This window comes from Eumetopias jubatus, unplaced genomic scaffold (assembly GCF_037043125.1).
Source record: "Eumetopias jubatus isolate StellerSeaLion01/CBP00866 unplaced genomic scaffold, mEumJub1_p1.0 scaffold_7, whole genome shotgun sequence".
In the NCBI taxonomy this organism is placed as follows: domain Eukaryota; kingdom Metazoa; phylum Chordata; class Mammalia; order Carnivora; family Otariidae; genus Eumetopias; species Eumetopias jubatus.
The window spans coordinates 27,127,057-27,146,183 of record NW_028274813.1 but is presented as its reverse complement, the minus strand read 5'-3'; the positions used below and the strand labels follow the sequence as shown (position 1 = coordinate 27,146,183).

Here is a 19,127-nt window from a genome sequence, read left to right as displayed (position 1 = left end):
GTGTGTATCAGCCTTGTTTTTCAGTGATTCACTCAAGCCAAAGTTGAGTATTATGTTGACAGATTGGATTATTTTCTAGGTCACCCTCTCCAAACAATCTTTTAATCTGGTTTTTGCTGTCTTTGCTTTAGCTGAGATTCTCCAACATGAATTTTTATGCATTGAGTTATTCTAAAGAATTCCATCTCTCACCTTTTACAATAACTGCAGATGTTACCTTTCAGATACCTGCAGGAATTGGTGTAGTCTTACATTCTGTCTTCAAAATGTTTCTATTCTTCGCAGATTTGTTCCCAATTGGATTTTTGTTAGAATTGAATTAAATCTATTCATTTAATTTGAGAAGAACTGATCTCTCTACAATGTTTCCCTTTTCATTCAGGATCATGGTAAGCTCCATTATTTCTCCATTATTTCAAGTCTAATTTATTCCCCTTGGATATGATTCTGTATGGTTCTGTAGTTTCCTTCATATAAATTCTACATATTTCTTATTAGAGTTATTCCTACTTGTTTCACGGCTTTTTTGTTGTTGTTGAGATTGTTGCTATTGTGAATGGAACCTTTTTTTTTTTTTTCATTCAAAAATGAACCCGTGGAGCGATAGGATCTCTACCACCCCTTTCAGCTGTGAGACTCTATGGTTCCTCGGTTCAATGAGAACATTCTACTCACACGTCCATTATCGGAACCTGAAGGAAGATGGCAACCGAGAGTCACCAAGCAAAGGGTCGCTCTATCTCGCCTTTGTTCTCCTCTCGGTGGCTACTGCGCAGGCGTAGTCGCTCCAGTGTCGTCCCCGCCTTCTCAGTCGCGGGCCCAGCTCGGTAGCGCCGGCGCAGTGGCGCGCTCCGTTTACACGCTCCGGGGCCTGTAGGCGCCGCGAGTTCCGGCTGTCGCCGTCGCCGCCGCAGCTCCTGGAGGTCGGTTGCGAGGAGTAACGGCGCCGGGACGAGCCGTGCGCCGCCTTCAACGATATGTACCCGAATTGGGGCCGGTATGGCGGGAGCAGCCACTATCCGCCGCCGCCGGTCCCGCCGCCGCCACCGCCGGTGGCGCTTCCTGAGGCCTCGCCGGGGCCCGGGTACTCGAGCTCGACGACTCCCGCGGCCCCCTCTTCCTCGGGCTTCATGAGCTTTCGCGAGCAGCACCTGGCGCAGCTCCAGCAGCTGCAGCAGATGCACCAGAAGCAAATGCAGTGCGTGCTCCAGCCCCATCACCTTCCTCCGCCCCCCCTGCCGCCCCCGCCGGTGATGCCGGGGGGCGGCTACGGGGACTGGCAGCCACCGCCGCCACCGATGCCCCCGCCACCTGGGCCGGCCCTCAGCTATCAGAAGCAGCAGCAGTACAAACACCAGATGCTCCACCACCAACGAGATGGGTCTCCTGGTTTGGTTCCCATGGAGCTGGATTCCCCCCCTGAATCTCCCCCTGTACCGCCGGGGTCCTATATGCCCCCGTCTCAGTCTTACATGCCCCCACCTCAGCCGCCACCCTCGTACTACCCCCCGGCCTCGTCTCAGCCCTACCTGCCTCCCGCTCAGCCGTCCCCTTCTCAGTCCCCACCTTCCCAATCCTACCTGGCGCCCACCCCTTCTTATTCTTCCTCTTCCTCCTCCTCGCAATCCTATTTGAGCCATTCCCAGTCCTACTTGCCCCCTTCTCAGGCATCTCCTTCCCGCCCCTCCCAGGGCCATTCTAAATCCCAACTACTAGCTCCACCACCACCGTCCGTCCCTTCTGGGAATAAGACAACTGTCCAGCAAGAGCCTTTGGAGAGTGGGGCCAAGAACAAGAGTGCTGAACAGCAAGCTGCCCCAGAGCCAGATCCCTCAACAATGACTCCACAGGTAAGAACGCATCAGCCTGAGCCGCATCTTTCACCTAGAGGGCCCTAAGTGAGCAGGCCTCAGGGCTTTAACCCGTGCTTAGGCTAATTCCAACACAATGAGTAGCTAATTTACACTCCAAAGGATTCCTTAAGAGTCAGAAGTCTGACATCGCAGCTTTTCAAGTTGGTAAATGTGGATTATTAAAAGAACAGTGTTTGAAGATGTTTCTGAACGCCACAGAGTAGTGGGGTGGCTGAAGAGTTACTAATCAGATATATTCTTTGGTTCCTTTTGACCGACCTCCTAGATTTTGTTGCTTTTGCAAAGCGCTTTGTTTTTTTTAAAATTGTATTTTACCCAAATTTCCATTTGAGAGGCAGCATAAAAAAGAAGTTTCCCAAACGGCTGATACTTGAAATATATACAAACGTTATGACCAGTTAGCTTCTTTAAAAAGTTATTTAGGGGCCACTGTAGCTGTCAGCTTCGTGAATTCCCGAAGTGTTAGCAAATGAAGAATGGAAATCTTTTTCTTATCAGGAGCATCCTAATTATGCATATAGATACATATGCGGTACATAGGAAGTCTTTTCACCTTTGACCCTTTTGGGAGTCTCTTGGTTATTTTAAGGAGTGGACCCATACGTCCTTTTCTCACATCACTTAAAGTTTTAAGACATAACCAGTTTGCTGCATTGCATTGTTACCATTCACTCCAGAGTAACTGCCTTGGAATTTGGCCAAGGTGAAAAAAAGTTAGCGGTATCTCTTCCTTCATGAGAGAGCCATTTCTCTAAACTTCTGTTTTAAGTGATGCTTCCTACAGAGCAAAGATGGATAGGATAGCAGTAACAAATGAATTCCTCCCTTAAGAAAGAAGATAGAACTAAAGTGGAATAAATAACTTGTTATGATTTCTTAAAATAGACACTTTTAGCAATTACTAATCTACCTTAGATTCCCTAATGAAAAGAGAGTTTTGGTCTACAAGCTCAGATTTACATATAAAAGATTTCCAAAAGATAGGGATGTGGTACTCTAATGGTTTGCCATTAGAAATTAAGAACACAAGCAAGTTGTTTTAAGTAAGCAAGATGTTGTGCTTGGCACATCATCAGGAGAAAACACTTGTGATGCTGGACTAAAATGGGAGAATAAGGGATTCTGTTGGTTTACACCGCCAGGTTATTTCCCCCAGATTCCTCTATTATAGAGGTGAAATTTCTGTCCCCATTCCCAACCCATTCTGAAATTCCCAGTGCTTTTGTTGTCAAATACTCTCGGAGTTAGTCCAAGCCAAAGTATAACATCCATATCCTCCTCTCTAGTAGACTTTTTCTGGCCTTTTGAGAGACAAATGAATTGTTTTTGGAGGGAGGGGAGGAGGAATCAGACCCGTCTTTAATACAAATATATGAACACTGGTTTGCTGGTTTTGCTTTTCTGCCTTTGCACCCTTGTCTGTATTGAACTTCTTTCGGTGCTTTGAGTATTCATTGCCTCCAATTCTTTGGTGAGAGCCAGAAAAAAAGAGTGGAAGGTGAGGCTTGAGAAGTGTGGGGGCTAGACCAAAAGGGCCTTGTAAGCTTGTTTAGGCTTTCTTACCTCTGTCTCGAATTCATCTCAACTCTCTCAACCCTCTCTCCCTGCCTTATAGTTGTATTGTTTTCAAGGTACATCCCAACTATCAGAGTCTCTGTGAAGCCATCCCTGAGCTCACCCATCTGGTTGGTTCTGTTTTTCAGATTTTAAGTCCCTTGCAGACAGGGACCATCTCATTCATCTTTTTATCCTCTGTAGCACCTAGGACAGTGCCTTGCAAATTGTAGGCTCTCCACAGAGATTTGTTGAATAAGCTACAAGAGTGGTCATGTTCTAAGACTTAGGATACTTTGGCTTATTAGATCACACAGGTTTTCTTCAGACCAGTGCCGATCTCTGATAATGAACCCTTCTGCAAATTTATTATTCTTTGGTTCATATTTTATTTTTGGAATATGTCATTACAAATTTTTATGGCAAAAGATTATAAACACACACAAAAGTAGACAAAATGGTATGGTTTCTTCTTTAAACCCATCATTCAGATTCAACAGCTGTCAAGATTTTATCATGTTTACTTCACCTATGCCTTTTTTTTTATTGCTTCTGAAATATTTTAAAGCAAATCTTAGATCTCATGTCATTTCATCTCTGCATTCTTAGTCATCTTTTTTAAAAAATGGACCTTTTCTTAGGTAAATACATTATAACACCTACAAAAAGTAACAATGGTTTCTTTGTATCATCTAATACCTGACCCATTCAGAATTCCCCTGTTGTCTCATCATACTAATTGGAATTAAAAATAATTCCTTGATAGCAACCATATTAAAATTCCCCAGTGGACTCAGTCATGTTTTAATGGTTTATTCAGATCAGGATCCAATATAGACATTGTGAAGCAGGATCATTCTTTGTTGTGGAAGACAGTCCTGTGCATTGTAGGATGTTTAGCAGCATCTCTGACTAGTAACTACTAGATTTTGGTAGCAGCCTCCAGTGGGAAACAAAAATGTTTCCAGACATTGCCAAATATCCCTTGGGGGTTAAAATCACCCTCAGTTGAGAACTCCTCATATAGATTAGTCTCTGCTATTCTCTTTTTCTACCCCATGCCATTGAACTTGATGAAATCTATTTCAGTTGTTCTGTAGAATGTCCCACATTCTGGATTTGTCTGCTTTCTCTTGGTTTCTTATCATTTGACTTGTTCTACTCTTTCACGTTTCTGGTAAACTCTGAAAGCTTAGATTTAAGTTCACCTCTCTTTTGGCAAGTGTACTTCATAACCAGGGTGGTGCTATGTATTTCAGTTGCATCCCATCAGGAGACATACAATGCCTGGTTGTCCCACTATTAGTGGAGCCGAGATCAGGGGTTAACAGTCTGGTCCCTCTATTGTAAAGCTTTCCATCAATTTTGCCTCTAATGTTTCATCTGGTGATTCATCCACTGATAGTCTTTGCCTAAGTAAATTAGTTCTTCATTGATGGTTATTACATGGTGATTTTTCCCTGCCATTTCTTCTACATTTACTATATGGAACTCTGTAAAGAAAAACTTTCATGAACTAGGACTATTTAATTGGAAATACAGTTGGTATAGGAAAGATAGGATAATGCTTAATAGTCTTCCATTTAATTTCTAGTTTTCAGAGTAAAGCATTAGTAATTTAAGGGAATGTGTCTTTTTGAAGAATTAACTTTTCTATGTGTTTAAAGGACTGGCTAGGTAAAGTGCATACTAACCTTTTTTTCATAAATTGTGACTTTATTTATCCTTTTATTCTCAAATCCAAGGTAAAGCTGTTACCTTGGATTAGAATTTTTAGTCATTTATTTAATTTTCAAGTAGTTATTGACTAGCAACTATGTGCCAAGTGCCGTGCTTAGTGTAGTACCAGAGACGAAATGGTGAAGAAAGTAAGACATGGCACTTGCCCTCATTGACTTGTCTCAATGGGAAGAACAAGACATTTAATAAGTAAGAGGAGTACAGGGTGCTGTGGGATTATAAAATATACAATATGACTAGATTGTTCCATGAGGAGTGGGAAAAGGTGAGGGATTTTTTTGTTTGTTTGTTTTCTGGTTTTAAACTCACCATTGTATTTACAGTGCCTTGCTCAGGGGTCTAGCCTGTAGTAGGTGAAGAACAAATATTTTTTAAGTGATTGGATATAGCTGAGAGCTGTAACCTAATTTAAGAGGCCTCCCTCTGTAAGTGATATTAAGTGAAACCTGAAGAATGAGTAGGAATTAACCAGATAGCATTCAAAGTAAGGCTTACTGGAAGCTCAAGGTGAGAATGGTAGACACAAACCAGATCATGGAGGGCCTATGAGGACTTTTGGGCAGGAGGAAGCCATGGAAGGATTTTATATAGTCGAATGTGACAAATTGGCATTTTTGAAAACTCATTGTGTTTGCTGTCTGGAGAGTGGAATTGAGAAGAGCAAGGGTGATTTAGAGAGAATACTTAATAGAATAATCCAGGCAAGAGATAATAGTAATAGTGGTTTGGACTTGGATGGATGGTGATAGTGGAGATGGAGAGAAGTGGAAAGACTGGAGAAATATTTGTGCACTAGAATCTAATTGGAGATTGAGTAGTAGTGGAGAGGGAGGTGTCAAGGATGATTCCTGAGTTTCTGGAGTAGACTTGCCAGGTAGGGGGTGGTCCCATTTACTAATAAAAAAGGGAAACCTGGAAGAGGAGGAAGAACAGGTTTGGGAACAATGTGAAAGGATGAGTTTAGTTTTAGACCTACTGAGTTTGAGATCCTTGAGCCACATGATTCCAAATGGAGATGTTCAAATGGAAGTTAGATACAGGTTTGGAGTCTAGAAGTGAGATCTTGGAGACATGACAGACTTGTGAGTCATCAGCATAAAAATGGTATTTGGGGCACAGAAATAGATGAGGTCTCCTGAGGAGTGTGTGTAGAGTAAAGATAGAGTTTAAAGGACATTGAGCCTAGCCCTGCAGAATCTCAGTATCTAGGGGAACCAAGAAAAGAAAGACCAAATGGGTAGATGGAAAGTCAGGACAGTGCAGTCCCACAGAAGTGCAAAGAAGACTGTTTCTAGGAGGGAGTGGTGAGCTGTGTCACTACCAGTGAGAGGTCAAGCAAGATAAAGACTGTGAGTTATCTTTTGCATTTACTGACATGTAGATTATTGTTGACCTTGGCAGGAGCAGTTTCATAGTGACTGAAGCCATATTGCATTGATTTGAGGAGTGATGGAAGGTGAGGAAATGGGGATGGTGAGTATAGACACTCTTTCAAGAAGTTTGACTGAAGGAGAGAGAGAGAGAGAATGAAGGCAGGAGCTGGAGGAAGAGGTGAAGTAAAGGAACTTTATTTTTTAATTTTAATTTTTTTTAGATGGAACTAAGATTATCTGGTGACCTTAATTCCTGGAGTAGAATGTGAACCTCAAAAATATTGAAAATAAATATGTTTTAAATAAGTCTAAAAATGGAAAACCATTATTTTGCCAGATTTCTCCCTACCCCTTGCTTTAGGATGTAAGACAGTACATTTAGTGTTATAGGCATTTATAATAACCTGGATAGGAAAGGCAACCCTCCAAAATTAATCTCTAAAACATCTCTCTCTCTCTCCCTCTCTATCTCTCTCCCTCCCCACCCCACCTCACACATTCTCTGCTTTGTATTTCCCTGCGTGGAAAATCATTTAGTACCTAGTTTATTACCATACTGGTAGCAAGTGGTCAGTAAATGCTTGCTGAATAAGTTAGCATCTTTTCAATAATGATATTTGTGACAAATAGTCCTTACATCCTTTTTAACTCTCTTTGTTCAGTCTTTTTGAATGTGACATATGCAATGACTTTCCTCTACCTGAGAACTAACATCCCATGTGAGATGGAGTTGTCTGATATGATGGGACAATCAGAAAAACTGGCTACTAGTTTGGCTTTGGCTTCATTAGAAGTCCAAGCAGGTTTTATTCCTTTCTAAAATAGAGATAAATCATTTTTCTCTTCGGGTCACTGAGGACATGTCTGAATGATGCTCATTTGTAGAGCTTTAAAAATGTGCTGGAGCCTAGTCCTAGGACTGAACTAGATCTGGTTTCTGCTTATTGGGTTCATATGAAATAGAAATTGACCTACAGTGCATACTGTCAGCAAATCAACAAGTACTCGAGCTCCTAATAAGGTTCTTAACCTTAGACTAGGTCTAAGACAAAGATGGGAAGCATTGACAATCAGATGGGTATGTACAAATTGATCAAGAATCTAGATCTGTACAGTCTTCCATGTCTATAGCCATGGCTTCTAGTTTATTATGAAAGATGCTTTATATCTTTTAGTGATGCTTTCAGAGCAACTAAAAACAAGGGAAACTTTTAACTTGTACTTGAAAGAGACTGAGTTTATTAGTTTTTTTAAGCTGAAAGATAAGCCTGTTGCTATTTTCATAAAATAGTGGAAGAAAATTGAAAATGTTTTAATAGTACATTATTGTCAACTATCATGGTCAGTGTGCTGGGTTTTTTTTTTTATGTTCAATAGGAAAAATAATTATATCTCTGGAGCTGATGGTTATGTACATGGTAATTAAAAACAATAGCCCAGTCATGACCCAGACTTCAAGATGTAGGTAGTGAGATGGAATTTATTCCTCCCAATAGTTTGGAGCAAGTTTCAGGTCATAGAAATGAGTGGCCTGGAAGGGAAGTCTTCAGTTGATCAATAACCATTTATTGAGATTCTCCTGTGCTCCAGCACTATGCTTAAGCACCAGGTAGGATATAAGAAAAGCTGGAGACAACTCTCTTCCAAGAAAATTAGATTCTGTGAGTGAAAAAACATAATAAAATATTATGTTTAGTGAGAAAAGAGTATATATTGTATATATTTTATGCATTTTGTTTGCATGTGGGAAACTGGAGAGGATGTATAATAAAATATTAACAATATAGGAAATCCTGGTTACCCAAAGATAGTGAATCCCAGTGAATCTAAGCAAAACGAATCCATTTAACACAGGTACCAAAAGTTTTTTGTAAAAAGTAAAAAATTTGATTTGGGACACAATCTCAAAAAACAAAGCTCAAAATCGTAAGGAATAGCTGAGTCTTAGAATGAACAAAGAATAGTGTTGATTTGGTTTCTGTACTATAATTTTTGTCATAATACCAACAAAATTATATGGCAATATTGTATATCATCTTTTATTTTGGTTTTGGATATATTGAAAAAAAGTAGAGATTTATCAGTTTTCCTAGGCTTTGATATTCATAGCATCCTCTTTTGCAGTTCCTGTTATAAAAAATGTTTTGGTTGTTAACTGGCAGAACTTCTGCTGGATCCTCAGCTATCAGTAATGGGTTCCAAAGTTCTCCGACATCACTTTCGTAAAATCCTGCATCCTTATAATTGTAGTAGAAATACATGCTGTTGTTAATTATGGAAGTATAAAGGGTAGTACATGAGTGAATATTTTAGTGTTAGGAGAATTTTTTTCCTTATGCAACCTTGTAACCATAGGGAGTTATGTAATGAATACTGGGAAATGCAGATTCTGCAGTTTTGTCTGAGTGGTAAGATTTTTTATTGATTTTAATTAATTAGTTATTGCTTATTTGTACAGTCTGTTTTCTTATTTGAGGTATTTGTGTTCCATAAAGTTGCCACGAACATTGAATTAGTGAATACTAAACCATTGCTCCCAGGGGAAATGTGAGCCTTTGGTTTGGTCTCATTTTCATCAACCAGTTAATACATAACCTTGTTTTATAGGTGTTCCTGTTTAATGACACCTTATTTAATATATTTTGTTGATCCATTAACATTGAACTCACAGCCAACAGCATAACACATGTCTGAATGAAATTAGTATCTCATACACAGATTTTCTGTGTGAAACATATCACGGCTTTCTTGCACTTAGGAACACTAGACAGCACACCACACTATGCTTGCAGCCATTTTAAACAGCAAAGTCACCAACAAAAAGCACAGAAATCTGAAAAATGTGGTCCTAAATAGACCATGAAAAGGACACTTATTTACAGTATGAGAGCTAAACAAAAAGGCAGAGCATGGCCTTGTTCTGCCACAGCAGGAAATGTGCAAGTCAGGCAACTCAGATTTTTCAGTGCTCTATTACACATGGCCACAAATGACAGCCAAAGTTTCCTGAGTATTGATTTTGGAGTTAGAAATACACGTTAGCAAGTAGGCATATTTGCAAATATAGAATCCATGAATAATGAGGATCAGCTGTATTTTCTAATTACTTCTGCATTAGACTTGTATTGCTGTAACTTTTTCAAAGTGGAAGCACACAACAAGCTTCCAGAAAGTTAAATTGCAGTATAATTTGGAAGACAAAGCTGAGACTTGTTAAAATAAATAGTATTCTAAAACACAGTATATTCTCATTTATGTATATATAGCTGTCATACAACAGGTGTTTAAAAGAGGGAAGAGCACTGGAGGAGAGAGAAGGCAGAGAAGAGACAGAACTATTTGGTTATATTCATTAATTACAAGACCCCTTGGATAAATCCACACCAGCCTACAGCAGGTTAAAAACAAGCAGCTGTGAATACTGAAAGAATTTCCTCTGAGCATTTATCAGAAAGACTGCTCTCACTTCCAAAAGTATGTGTGTTAAAAGAGTAGAGAAGTATGTTGAATTGATATGTGTGGTTTAACTTAAACATATAAATTTGGGGGAGGAATTGAAAGATCTTGTTTACTTATTTACCTTTCTCAGTCCAGCTTTACCTTTTCTTACATATAGACATGTGAGCACAAATACAAATGCAGGTCTCTGTCAGTACCAAGTTGCAGATACATAGATTTTTCAATTAAAATTCTTAAAAATGCCTTCTGTCGTAGGAACAACAGCAGTATTGGTATCGGCAGCACCTGCTTAGTTTGCAGCAGAGGACAAAAGTGCATTTGCCAGGACACAAAAAAGGTCCTGTCATAGCAAAGGATGCACCCGAGCCGGTAAAAGAAGAAGTTACAGTACCTGCCACCAGTCAAGTACCAGAACCCTCTTCATCTGAGGAGCCCCCATTACCACCACCTAATGAGGAGGTACCACCTCCTCTCCCACCTGAGGAGCCCCAGGTAACCATAAAATTAATTGCTTGGTGTTTAAGAAATTGTTTAGCTTTTGTTCTGATTCTTTTATATATATATATATATATACCTTTGTCAAAAAGGATATATGTTTTTATGTGAGTTTTTTTTGTAAGTACATGTAAAATTCTGATATGGAAAAATCCAATGAATCCCTGATGGAGTTTAGAAAAGGCATTTTTCTGATGGTTGAAGTGAGTGGAGAATTAGACACTCTTCGGAATTGAGGCTCTCTAAGCACTAAAGGGATTCCAGGGTGTTTTCATATTGGCAGCACAGGGCAGTAGTAAAGAGCTTCAGCTTCTGTTGTCAAACTGCCCAAGCGGTAGTCGAGGCACTGCCACTTGCTGGTGTTAGGGACTCTGCACAAGTTAGTTAACCATTCCGTGTGCTGCAATTTCCTCACCTGCAAAATGGGTATATTCAAATAGTGGCTATCTTATAGAGCTATTGAAGCATTCAGTGTGATCATCCTTGTCACTTAACATACTAACTGAATATACACGGAAAGTTCTCACTTTGGTCCAAAGGTGTCTGTTCTCCCAAGAGCCTATAGGGAAACTTTATTGAGCCATAATAATGACATTGTAGTCTATTGGTTAAAAGTGGCTAATGTGAAAAAGAAAAAGATTTCTCATAGAGTGCAAAGGATGTAGCTGTAAACTGACTTTTTTGGGGAAATGATTGCCCTGTTTAGGAACAGTGAGATGATTATTCCAATGAAGACTATGGAATTTATAACTCCTTTGTATAAGTATTCATGATCCACAGTGTAAGTAGAGCCAGATATTTTATCTAAACATAAAATAACTTCTCAGTCAGCCAGAGTTGTAGACGTGCTGGACTTTATAATACAATACTTAATAAAATGTTCAAGTTTTTTGTTAAGTTGGTTGCTGTTTTATTACTTACATAAAAGTGTATTCCCTCTTTGATCTTTAGTCCGAAGACCCGGAAGAAGATGCTAGGTTGAAACAGTTGCAGGCTGCAGCAGCACACTGGCAGCAGCACCAGCAGCACCGAGTTGGCTTCCAGTATCAGGGCATAATGCAGAAGCACACTCAGCTACAGCAGATCCTCCAGCAGTACCAGCAGATTATACAGCAGCCGCCACATATGCAGGCAAGTGCTTCCTCAGCTCACACATGGGACTTTGCCCCAAGTCACTTCAAGGAGTTGTTATTCCTGAAAGAGATTGAAATGTGAGGAAGGAGCGAAATTAAATTAGATGTTTCCAAGGGGGTTCCAAATCACCAGGGATTTGGGAAGTACAGCTTTATGAAAATGCTCTTGGGATGGGGCAGGTATAGTGGGATTTTCTGGTCATGTCAACCCAGGCACGAGTTAGAGGACCATTGCTAAGGGTTTTAAGAACCAGAGATTCTTATCATGTAGTTTCAAGTTGCCTACAAATCACTTCAGTGACAGACAAGCAAATATCCACCAAAAAGATCACAGCAACCACCACAGAAACCTAAGGAAATACACCACAAAAGATACTTGTTCTTCTTGTGTCTTGAAGACACAAACTTGTGTCTGTATGTCTATAGTAATAGGTCATTCTTCAAATTCTTAAAGTGATCCATGGAATATGAAAAACTTGAAAAGCAGTTACTGCTGAGATAGGTTTTGCTTTAGTGTTTACTTGGTTTCTCCAACTCTGTGGTAACTTATAGAAATGAGTCAAAGGAAGAAAGAATGATCATCATTAAGGAGATGTAACAAGTTTATCCTTACTAGCCTCCCAAAGTCTTTAGCGTTTTAATTTCCTAAGCCTACAGATGCCCTTGATTCATTAATATTTTAACTTATGATTAATTCTCTTACATGAATGTCTTGAAATAATTGTCACCCCTTTGTTCGTAGACCATGTCTGTAGACGTGCAGCTGCGGCATTATGAGATGCAGCAGCAACAGTTTCAACATCTCTACCAAGAATGGGAGCGGGAGTTTCAGCTGTGGGAGGAGCAGCTCCATTCTTATCCTCATAAAGATCAGCTTCAGGAGTATGAGAAGCAGTGGAAAACATGGCAGGGACATATGAAAGCGACTCAGACCTATCTCCAGGAGAAAGTCAATTCATTTCAGAACATGAAGAACCAGTATATGGGGAACATGTCAATGCCACCTCCTTTTGTTCCGTATTCTCAGATGCCTCCACCTCTACCAACAATGCCCCCTCCGGTATTGCCTCCATCATTGCCCCCACCAGTGATGCCCCCTGCCCTGCCTGCTTCAGTGCCACCGCCTGGCATGCCCCCACCTGTGATGCCACCTTCTCTGCCAACCTCTGTGCCCCCACCTGTGATGCCTCCATCTCTCTCCTCTACAGGGCCACCGCCCGTTCTTCCCCCACCTTCCCTCTCTTCTGCAGGGCCACCGCCCGTTCTTCCCCCACCGGCTCTCTCCTCAACGGCACCTCCGCCTGTCCTGCCCCTCCCACCATTGTCTTTAGCCACACCTCCTCCAGGATTACCTCCCCCGGGGGTTCCTCAAGGGATACCTCCTCAGTTAGCAACAGCCCCAATCCCACCAGCCTCCAGTTCTCAGAGTTCACAGGTTCCAGAGAAACCTAGACCAGCACTGCTTCCCACTCCTGTGTCTTTTGGTTCAGGCCCACCCTCAACCTACCATCCTCCATTGCAATCAGCTGTTAGCCCATCCGAACAAGTGAATTCTAAAGCCCCTCTGAGCAAGTCTACTCTGCCATATAGTTCATTCTCATCTGAGCAAGGACTTGGGGAGTCTTCAGCTGCTCCATCTCAGCCAATCACTGGAGTCAAGGACATGCCAGTGAGGTCAGGTGGACTGCTTCCAGATCCTCCTAGAAGCAGTTACTTGGAAGGCCCAAGAGGCCCAAGGTAGGTCTGCCTTTGTTTGGTTGGTTGGTTTGGTTTGGCTTTTTTGTTGATTTACGCTGAGTAGGCCTTGATGGTATAAAAAGCTTTATTTATATGATTTTTATATTCTCTTTGTACTTTTGTATACAATCCTGGTTTACAGTTAATAATGTTAGTATTGTTCACTTATTAGACACAACATAATAAAATCTAGAAATGGTAACATGTCCCCATATCTTTGATGTCACTGCTTTTATGCTACATGTAGAGATTATAGTCCAGGATGAATGTCTTGTTTTGGAGTAATGTTTATCAATTTCTTATTGACTTTTTAGCTTCAAAAATAATACTTATTAACTTTATCTTTTTTGGTTTTTTTCTTAGACAGATAACTGAATTGGTAACTTCTCTTTGTTAGATAATACACAGACTGTTGGAGATAAAGATGAATAAGCCAATATTCTAGTGAAATAGGCAACAAAATTTAGTATAAGGGTAAATAGGACTTCTATCCATTTGGTCAGCAAATATTTATTCCTGGTCTGTGCTTATAGCAGTGAATATAACAGAGCAGACAAAATCCCCGCCACCATGGAGCTTATTTCCTGTATATCTCCCTCAATTTGGGAAGTTTTCCTTTTGTCTCAACCACATTTTTTTAGAAAAGCACACAAAAATTTACTGGTAGTCTAAGGTTTTTGTTTTTTTTGTTTTTTGTTTTTTTTGCTTTGCTTTTTAAAAAGTGTTAAATTCACTTTTCCAAGTTTGTAAAAGTATGTATTTCCCCGCCATGTTGACCTAAATGTTAATTTTCCTATAGAGAAACCTTATCAATCATGTTTTTTTCCAGTTGGAAATTGTGATAGAAATACATATGCCTTATACTAAATTTAGATAATATAGAAAATATTTAAAAAGTGAAAGTCACCTAATTCCACAATCTAGAGATAATAATTTTACAAATATATGTCATAAAAAAATGGGATCATACTGAGCATATTGTCTTGTAAACTTGCTTTTTCCACCCGTCAGTACATTGGTTAGTTTTCCATCTCAGTGTCAATGTATCTATATTATCATTTTTAATTTAACCTTAATTTTGACTTTTGGAAATAAAATATATCTTTTATTTGTTCCTCAAACTTATAACTCTTAAAACAACATGGCACAAAACTCCACCATCTTATAAGGTGTTGACAGTTCTCTAGAAAGTTTATTTCTTGCATTGAACTTAAATATGTTGCTGTAATTTCTACCTGTTGATTCTAGATCTGCCTCTGTGGCAACATATGATTAACATGAGTTCCTCTGGGTGCCAGAAGCCTTGACAGAGGCTTTACATATGTTATCTCATAGAGTCTTCTCAGCACCTGTGAAGGAGGTGGCATGTGAACGAGGCAGGTTCATACCCTACATTTACCCTTTACAGACTGGGGGTGAGAGGTTTGAGTAACTTGCTCAGCATCATGTAACTGGAAGAGTAGAGCCTGAATCCACACCCGGTGGGAGCAGAATCCAGGGGGTTCCCAGAGCAAAAGCACTAGTTAAACACTCTGTTTAATGCCATGATTCAGTGATATTCATACTGTCAGTGATTACAAGTGCATTTTGTAGTCTTGATTTATTTGATATGTGTAACTTTTTTATTAGAATTCCTACTTATCTCTTGGATTAAGCATTGCCTTTTAGATCTGGTGACTAATTTGCTATCAGAAAAGTACATTCTTAACACCTTGTGAAACAGATCTTCTGCTCCCTTTTTTTCTATCATATTAATGTTTACTATCTTTGCCTACCCAGTCTTTTAAATTTAGGACCTATTTTAAGTTTTTTCTTACCTTAAGGTACAGTTAATAATTTCACTGTTAGGAGGATCTTAGCAATTATCTAGTGCAATAGCCCCTCTATAGCAGCTCATGTTTGTGTTGCATTTTAGTGTATCATCCTGGGTCTTGCACATGTTACCTTATTATTTCTCCATGATCTCATGAAGTAAACATATAAGGGAAGCTGAGATTTGGAGAGGTTCTAAATAAATTCCCCTAGATGACATTGCTAGTAAATGATTGAGATGGAATTAAATCCAAGGCCTTCTGATCCACTTTTTTTTTTTTTTTTTAAGATTTACTTGTTTTGAGAGAGGGAGAACAAGCATGTGCGACCGGTGGGGGTGGGAGGTGTAGAGGGAGAGGGAGGGAGAGTCCCAAGCAGACTCTGCACTTGAGCGTGGAGCCCAATGTGGGGCTTGACCTCACGACCCTGAGATCATGACCTGAGCCGAAACCAAGAGTCAGACACTCAACTGACTGCACCACCCAGGTGCCCCTGATCCACTTTTGAGTTCATTTTACTTCCTCTGACAAGTGGTTGATGGCCTCTGCTTAACATTAGCACTGTGATAAGGAATACCACCACATAAGGTGTTGACAGTTTTCTGGAAAGTTTATTTATGTTGAACCTAAATGTGTTGCTATCACTTCTGCCTGTCAGTTCTAGATCTGCCTCTGTGGTGTAACACATAATGAATTATCCTATCCCCCTTCTATAGCGTGTCCCTGCAGTTTTTTAAACAGCGCCCTCTTGTCTCCCCCATCCTGCCTTACCTGCTCTTCTCTGCCATCACTGAAACTCAGATTCTTCTTTTCTTTTCACACTAACATTGGTTCTAGCCTCCTTCTGCTACATTGCTCCTTGTCTTGTGAAGGGCCTTGGATTTGTCAGTCTCCTTCAGATGCAAGGAACCATAGAACCTGTTACCAACTTTGTTATAAATAATGTACGTGTATAGCTGAACAAATTGCTTTTTTGGTCGGCTCCGTCACAGTGTTGACTCATGTTGAGCTTAAAATCAGTTTGGCTTCCCTGGTCTTTTTCACATTAGCTGTAATTAAGCCAAGTCTCTCTCATCCCGAACTTGTGTAGGTGTTTTTTGTTTTGTTTTGTTTTTCTCTTTTTCTAAGACTTCATTTTACATTTCATCTAAATTAGGTTTGGGCCAACGTTCTAGTTTGCTGAAATCTTAATAAATGTTGATTATATTGCTTTGAGATATAAGATGTTCCTCTCTAGCTTTTTCACCTGTAACTTTGATAAGGATGGCTTTTTTTGTTTTTAATTGGATCCTGCTCACATTCTCTACCCTCTCCCCAATCTAGCTTATGTCATTTCCATTTCTGTTACCCTTCTACTTCTTTTGCTCACTTAGCTCATATAGAGTATAGTTTGTGACTATTGCCCAGGCGTGGTTATTTTTCCTCCTGTGTAACTGGGTTAAAAAAAAAAAAAATCAGAAGCTGGTAAGTGAGTGAAAGAGACTTGAGGTAGGAATAATCCACACTGTCAAGGAAACTTGTTAATTTTTCTTACTAGTTGATTTCAGAGTTTGCTATAAACATGTAACTGATACAGTAGGCTACTCTGTTTTGTTTTGTTTTTTTAAACAAAGCTGGGTAGAAAAACAAGAATGGAGAACACAAATAACTGACTTACCAATAATGCACTATTAAAATAATGTAAATTACTTTGAGTTTTTGCAAAATCCAAATTTAGGCTGCTTTCTAAAAACTGTGAAGGTTTCCAAAAAGCCAAGTGATAGAACTGCATCATGTGTAAATACCACACTGTGGAGCATATGGGGCAGCTGTTTTGAAATTGTGTGTATGTATGTGTATCATTTGATTCATCAGGTCTTCTAGAAGACTACCACTGCTCTAAAAAACTGTTAAGTCAGTGGATGTTGGTTTCCCAGAACCATTTATTTTTCAATCATAAAATTTATTAAAGGGTAACATACAGAGATGTGCACAATCCTGAGTGTATAGCTTAGTGAATTTTCACAAAGTAAACACACTCATGTTATCACTACTGAGATCAAGACATAAAGATTACTAGGGTCTGAGAAGTCCTCCTCAGGCCCCTTCCCATTTTCCCTCACCCCAAAGATAACCACTATACTGACTTTTTATACCATAGATTAGTTTTGCCTGTTTCTGAAGTTTATATAAATGGAATCCTACTGCATGTACTCTTTTGAGTCTGGCATCTTTCACTTGACATTATGTTACTGTGAGATTCATCCATGGTGTGTGTAACTGCAGTTTGTTCATTCCCATTTCTCTACAGTATTTTATTGTGTGACTATACCCCAATCTGCTTATCTAGTCTACTATTGATGGTCATTTAAGTTTTTTTGTTATTATGAAGAACACTGCTTTGTGTCTTTTGGCGCTGTATGTGTCCCTTTAGGGTGTGTGTGTGCGTACGTGTTTAATTTTGTTTATAAATATACCAACAATTGGAATTGCTTGATTGGGGGGTATGTATGGTTCTACTTTGATAGATGTTGTCAAACAGTTTTCCAAAGTGATTATGTCCATTTACATTCTCGCCAGCAGTTTTTTTGCATCCTCCTCAATACTTGGTATTTTAAATTTTCAAATTTTAGCAATCTTGGTGGATGTCTAGTGGTATTGCAGCATGGCTTTATTTTGTATTTCCCTGATGACAAATGAGGTTAACTTCTCTTTCCATTTGGTTATTGTTAAATTGAATTTCCTTTTTTATGAAATGCTGATTGAAGTCTTTTCCCAGTTTTTCTGTTGGGTTATGTATTTTTCTTATTGATTTGTAGGAGTTCATTATGCATACTAGATATCATTCTGTCTAGATTGTCTCAACTATTTCTTACTCTATAGCCCTTTGTCTTTCTTATCCTCACTATACCAAAAAAGTACCATATAGATCCAGCAGACCCTTTTTACTTTTCACATTTTAAAGTAATTTTACAAATAATTTACAGAAGTAACAATAAAGGGATAGTGAAAAAGAATTTATTAGAAATTTTTATAAAAATTTTACAAGAGCAAAACTCTGCATCAAGTAAATTTTGGCACATAAACGTAAACATAAAAGGTGAAATAATCCTGTCACACATTCTTCTGGCAAAGCAGAATGGTCCAACTTCTTGGCACAAAATATTATGTAATGACATTCTTACAGTTTAATAACTAAGTGGGGAGTACATTTCCTTTCTGTCCTTAGAAATATATTGTTCACTCATCGAATCTTGAGAATATTAATCTAGGGTACTGTCATCTGAGGACTTACAGTTGGAGATTTTACTGATATGATCAGTTTCACATGTTTATTAGAGACTAGAGTGCTCCTTTCTCTGTGTTTATTTTTTTATTTTGACACAGCTTTCTCTCTCATTTTTCTTTGCCATTCTAGTCAGGAAATGAAAATTTCTAAATTCTCAATTGTGTTCAGTGAAGCCTAAAAGTAGGCTGTAATGTTTTGGGCACTACAAAGCAGGGTAAGGTGACAGCTGTTTCTACCTTTGCTTCATCCTTTAGGCAAATCCATCATTCCTTCCTTATGTTTGTGTTTTAATCTTCTTTGGCATAGTTGGGGATGATTGATAAGTAATGTTGAGTGAGTAATTAATTCTAGGATAAGGAAATTGCAGAATGTTTTAAGATACAGAAGAAAAGTCACTTAGGATCTCATAATGTATCTTAAATTTATGAAAGGATCTAATGGACCCATATAGTAATTCCATGATAATGTAAGTTTTATTCTCTCTCTCTCTTTTTTTTAAAGAGGTAAATTTTCTCTTTGTTCTTGGGAAAGCCTATAAGAAAAAAGTCATGAAATAGCAATCCTCATAATAGAACTGTTTATTTTTGTTTAAGTGTTTATTTAAATTCCAGTTAACATACAGTGTAATATTAGTTTCAGGTGTTACAATACAGTGATTCAACACTTCCATGCAACACCCCGTG

The 19,127-nt window shown here is 39.2% G+C and overlaps 1 protein-coding gene across 2 annotated transcripts in view; it reads left to right on the top strand.

The window, feature by feature from the left end:
• Positions 1-841: 841 nt before the first annotated feature.
• Positions 842-19,127, top strand: part of YLPM1 (YLP motif containing 1) — a 73,665-nt gene continuing 55,379 nt past the window's right edge. For both annotated transcript variants that reach the window (XM_028093896.2, XM_028093969.2), the window contains exons 1-4: positions 842-1,850; positions 10,256-10,492; positions 11,447-11,626; positions 12,371-13,365. In XM_028093896.2, coding sequence (XP_027949697.2) covers positions 978-1,850; positions 10,256-10,492; positions 11,447-11,626; positions 12,371-13,365 — 2,285 coding nt within the window. In that variant the 5' untranslated portion in view covers positions 842-977. The remainder of the gene's footprint in view (positions 1,851-10,255; positions 10,493-11,446; positions 11,627-12,370; positions 13,366-19,127) is intronic.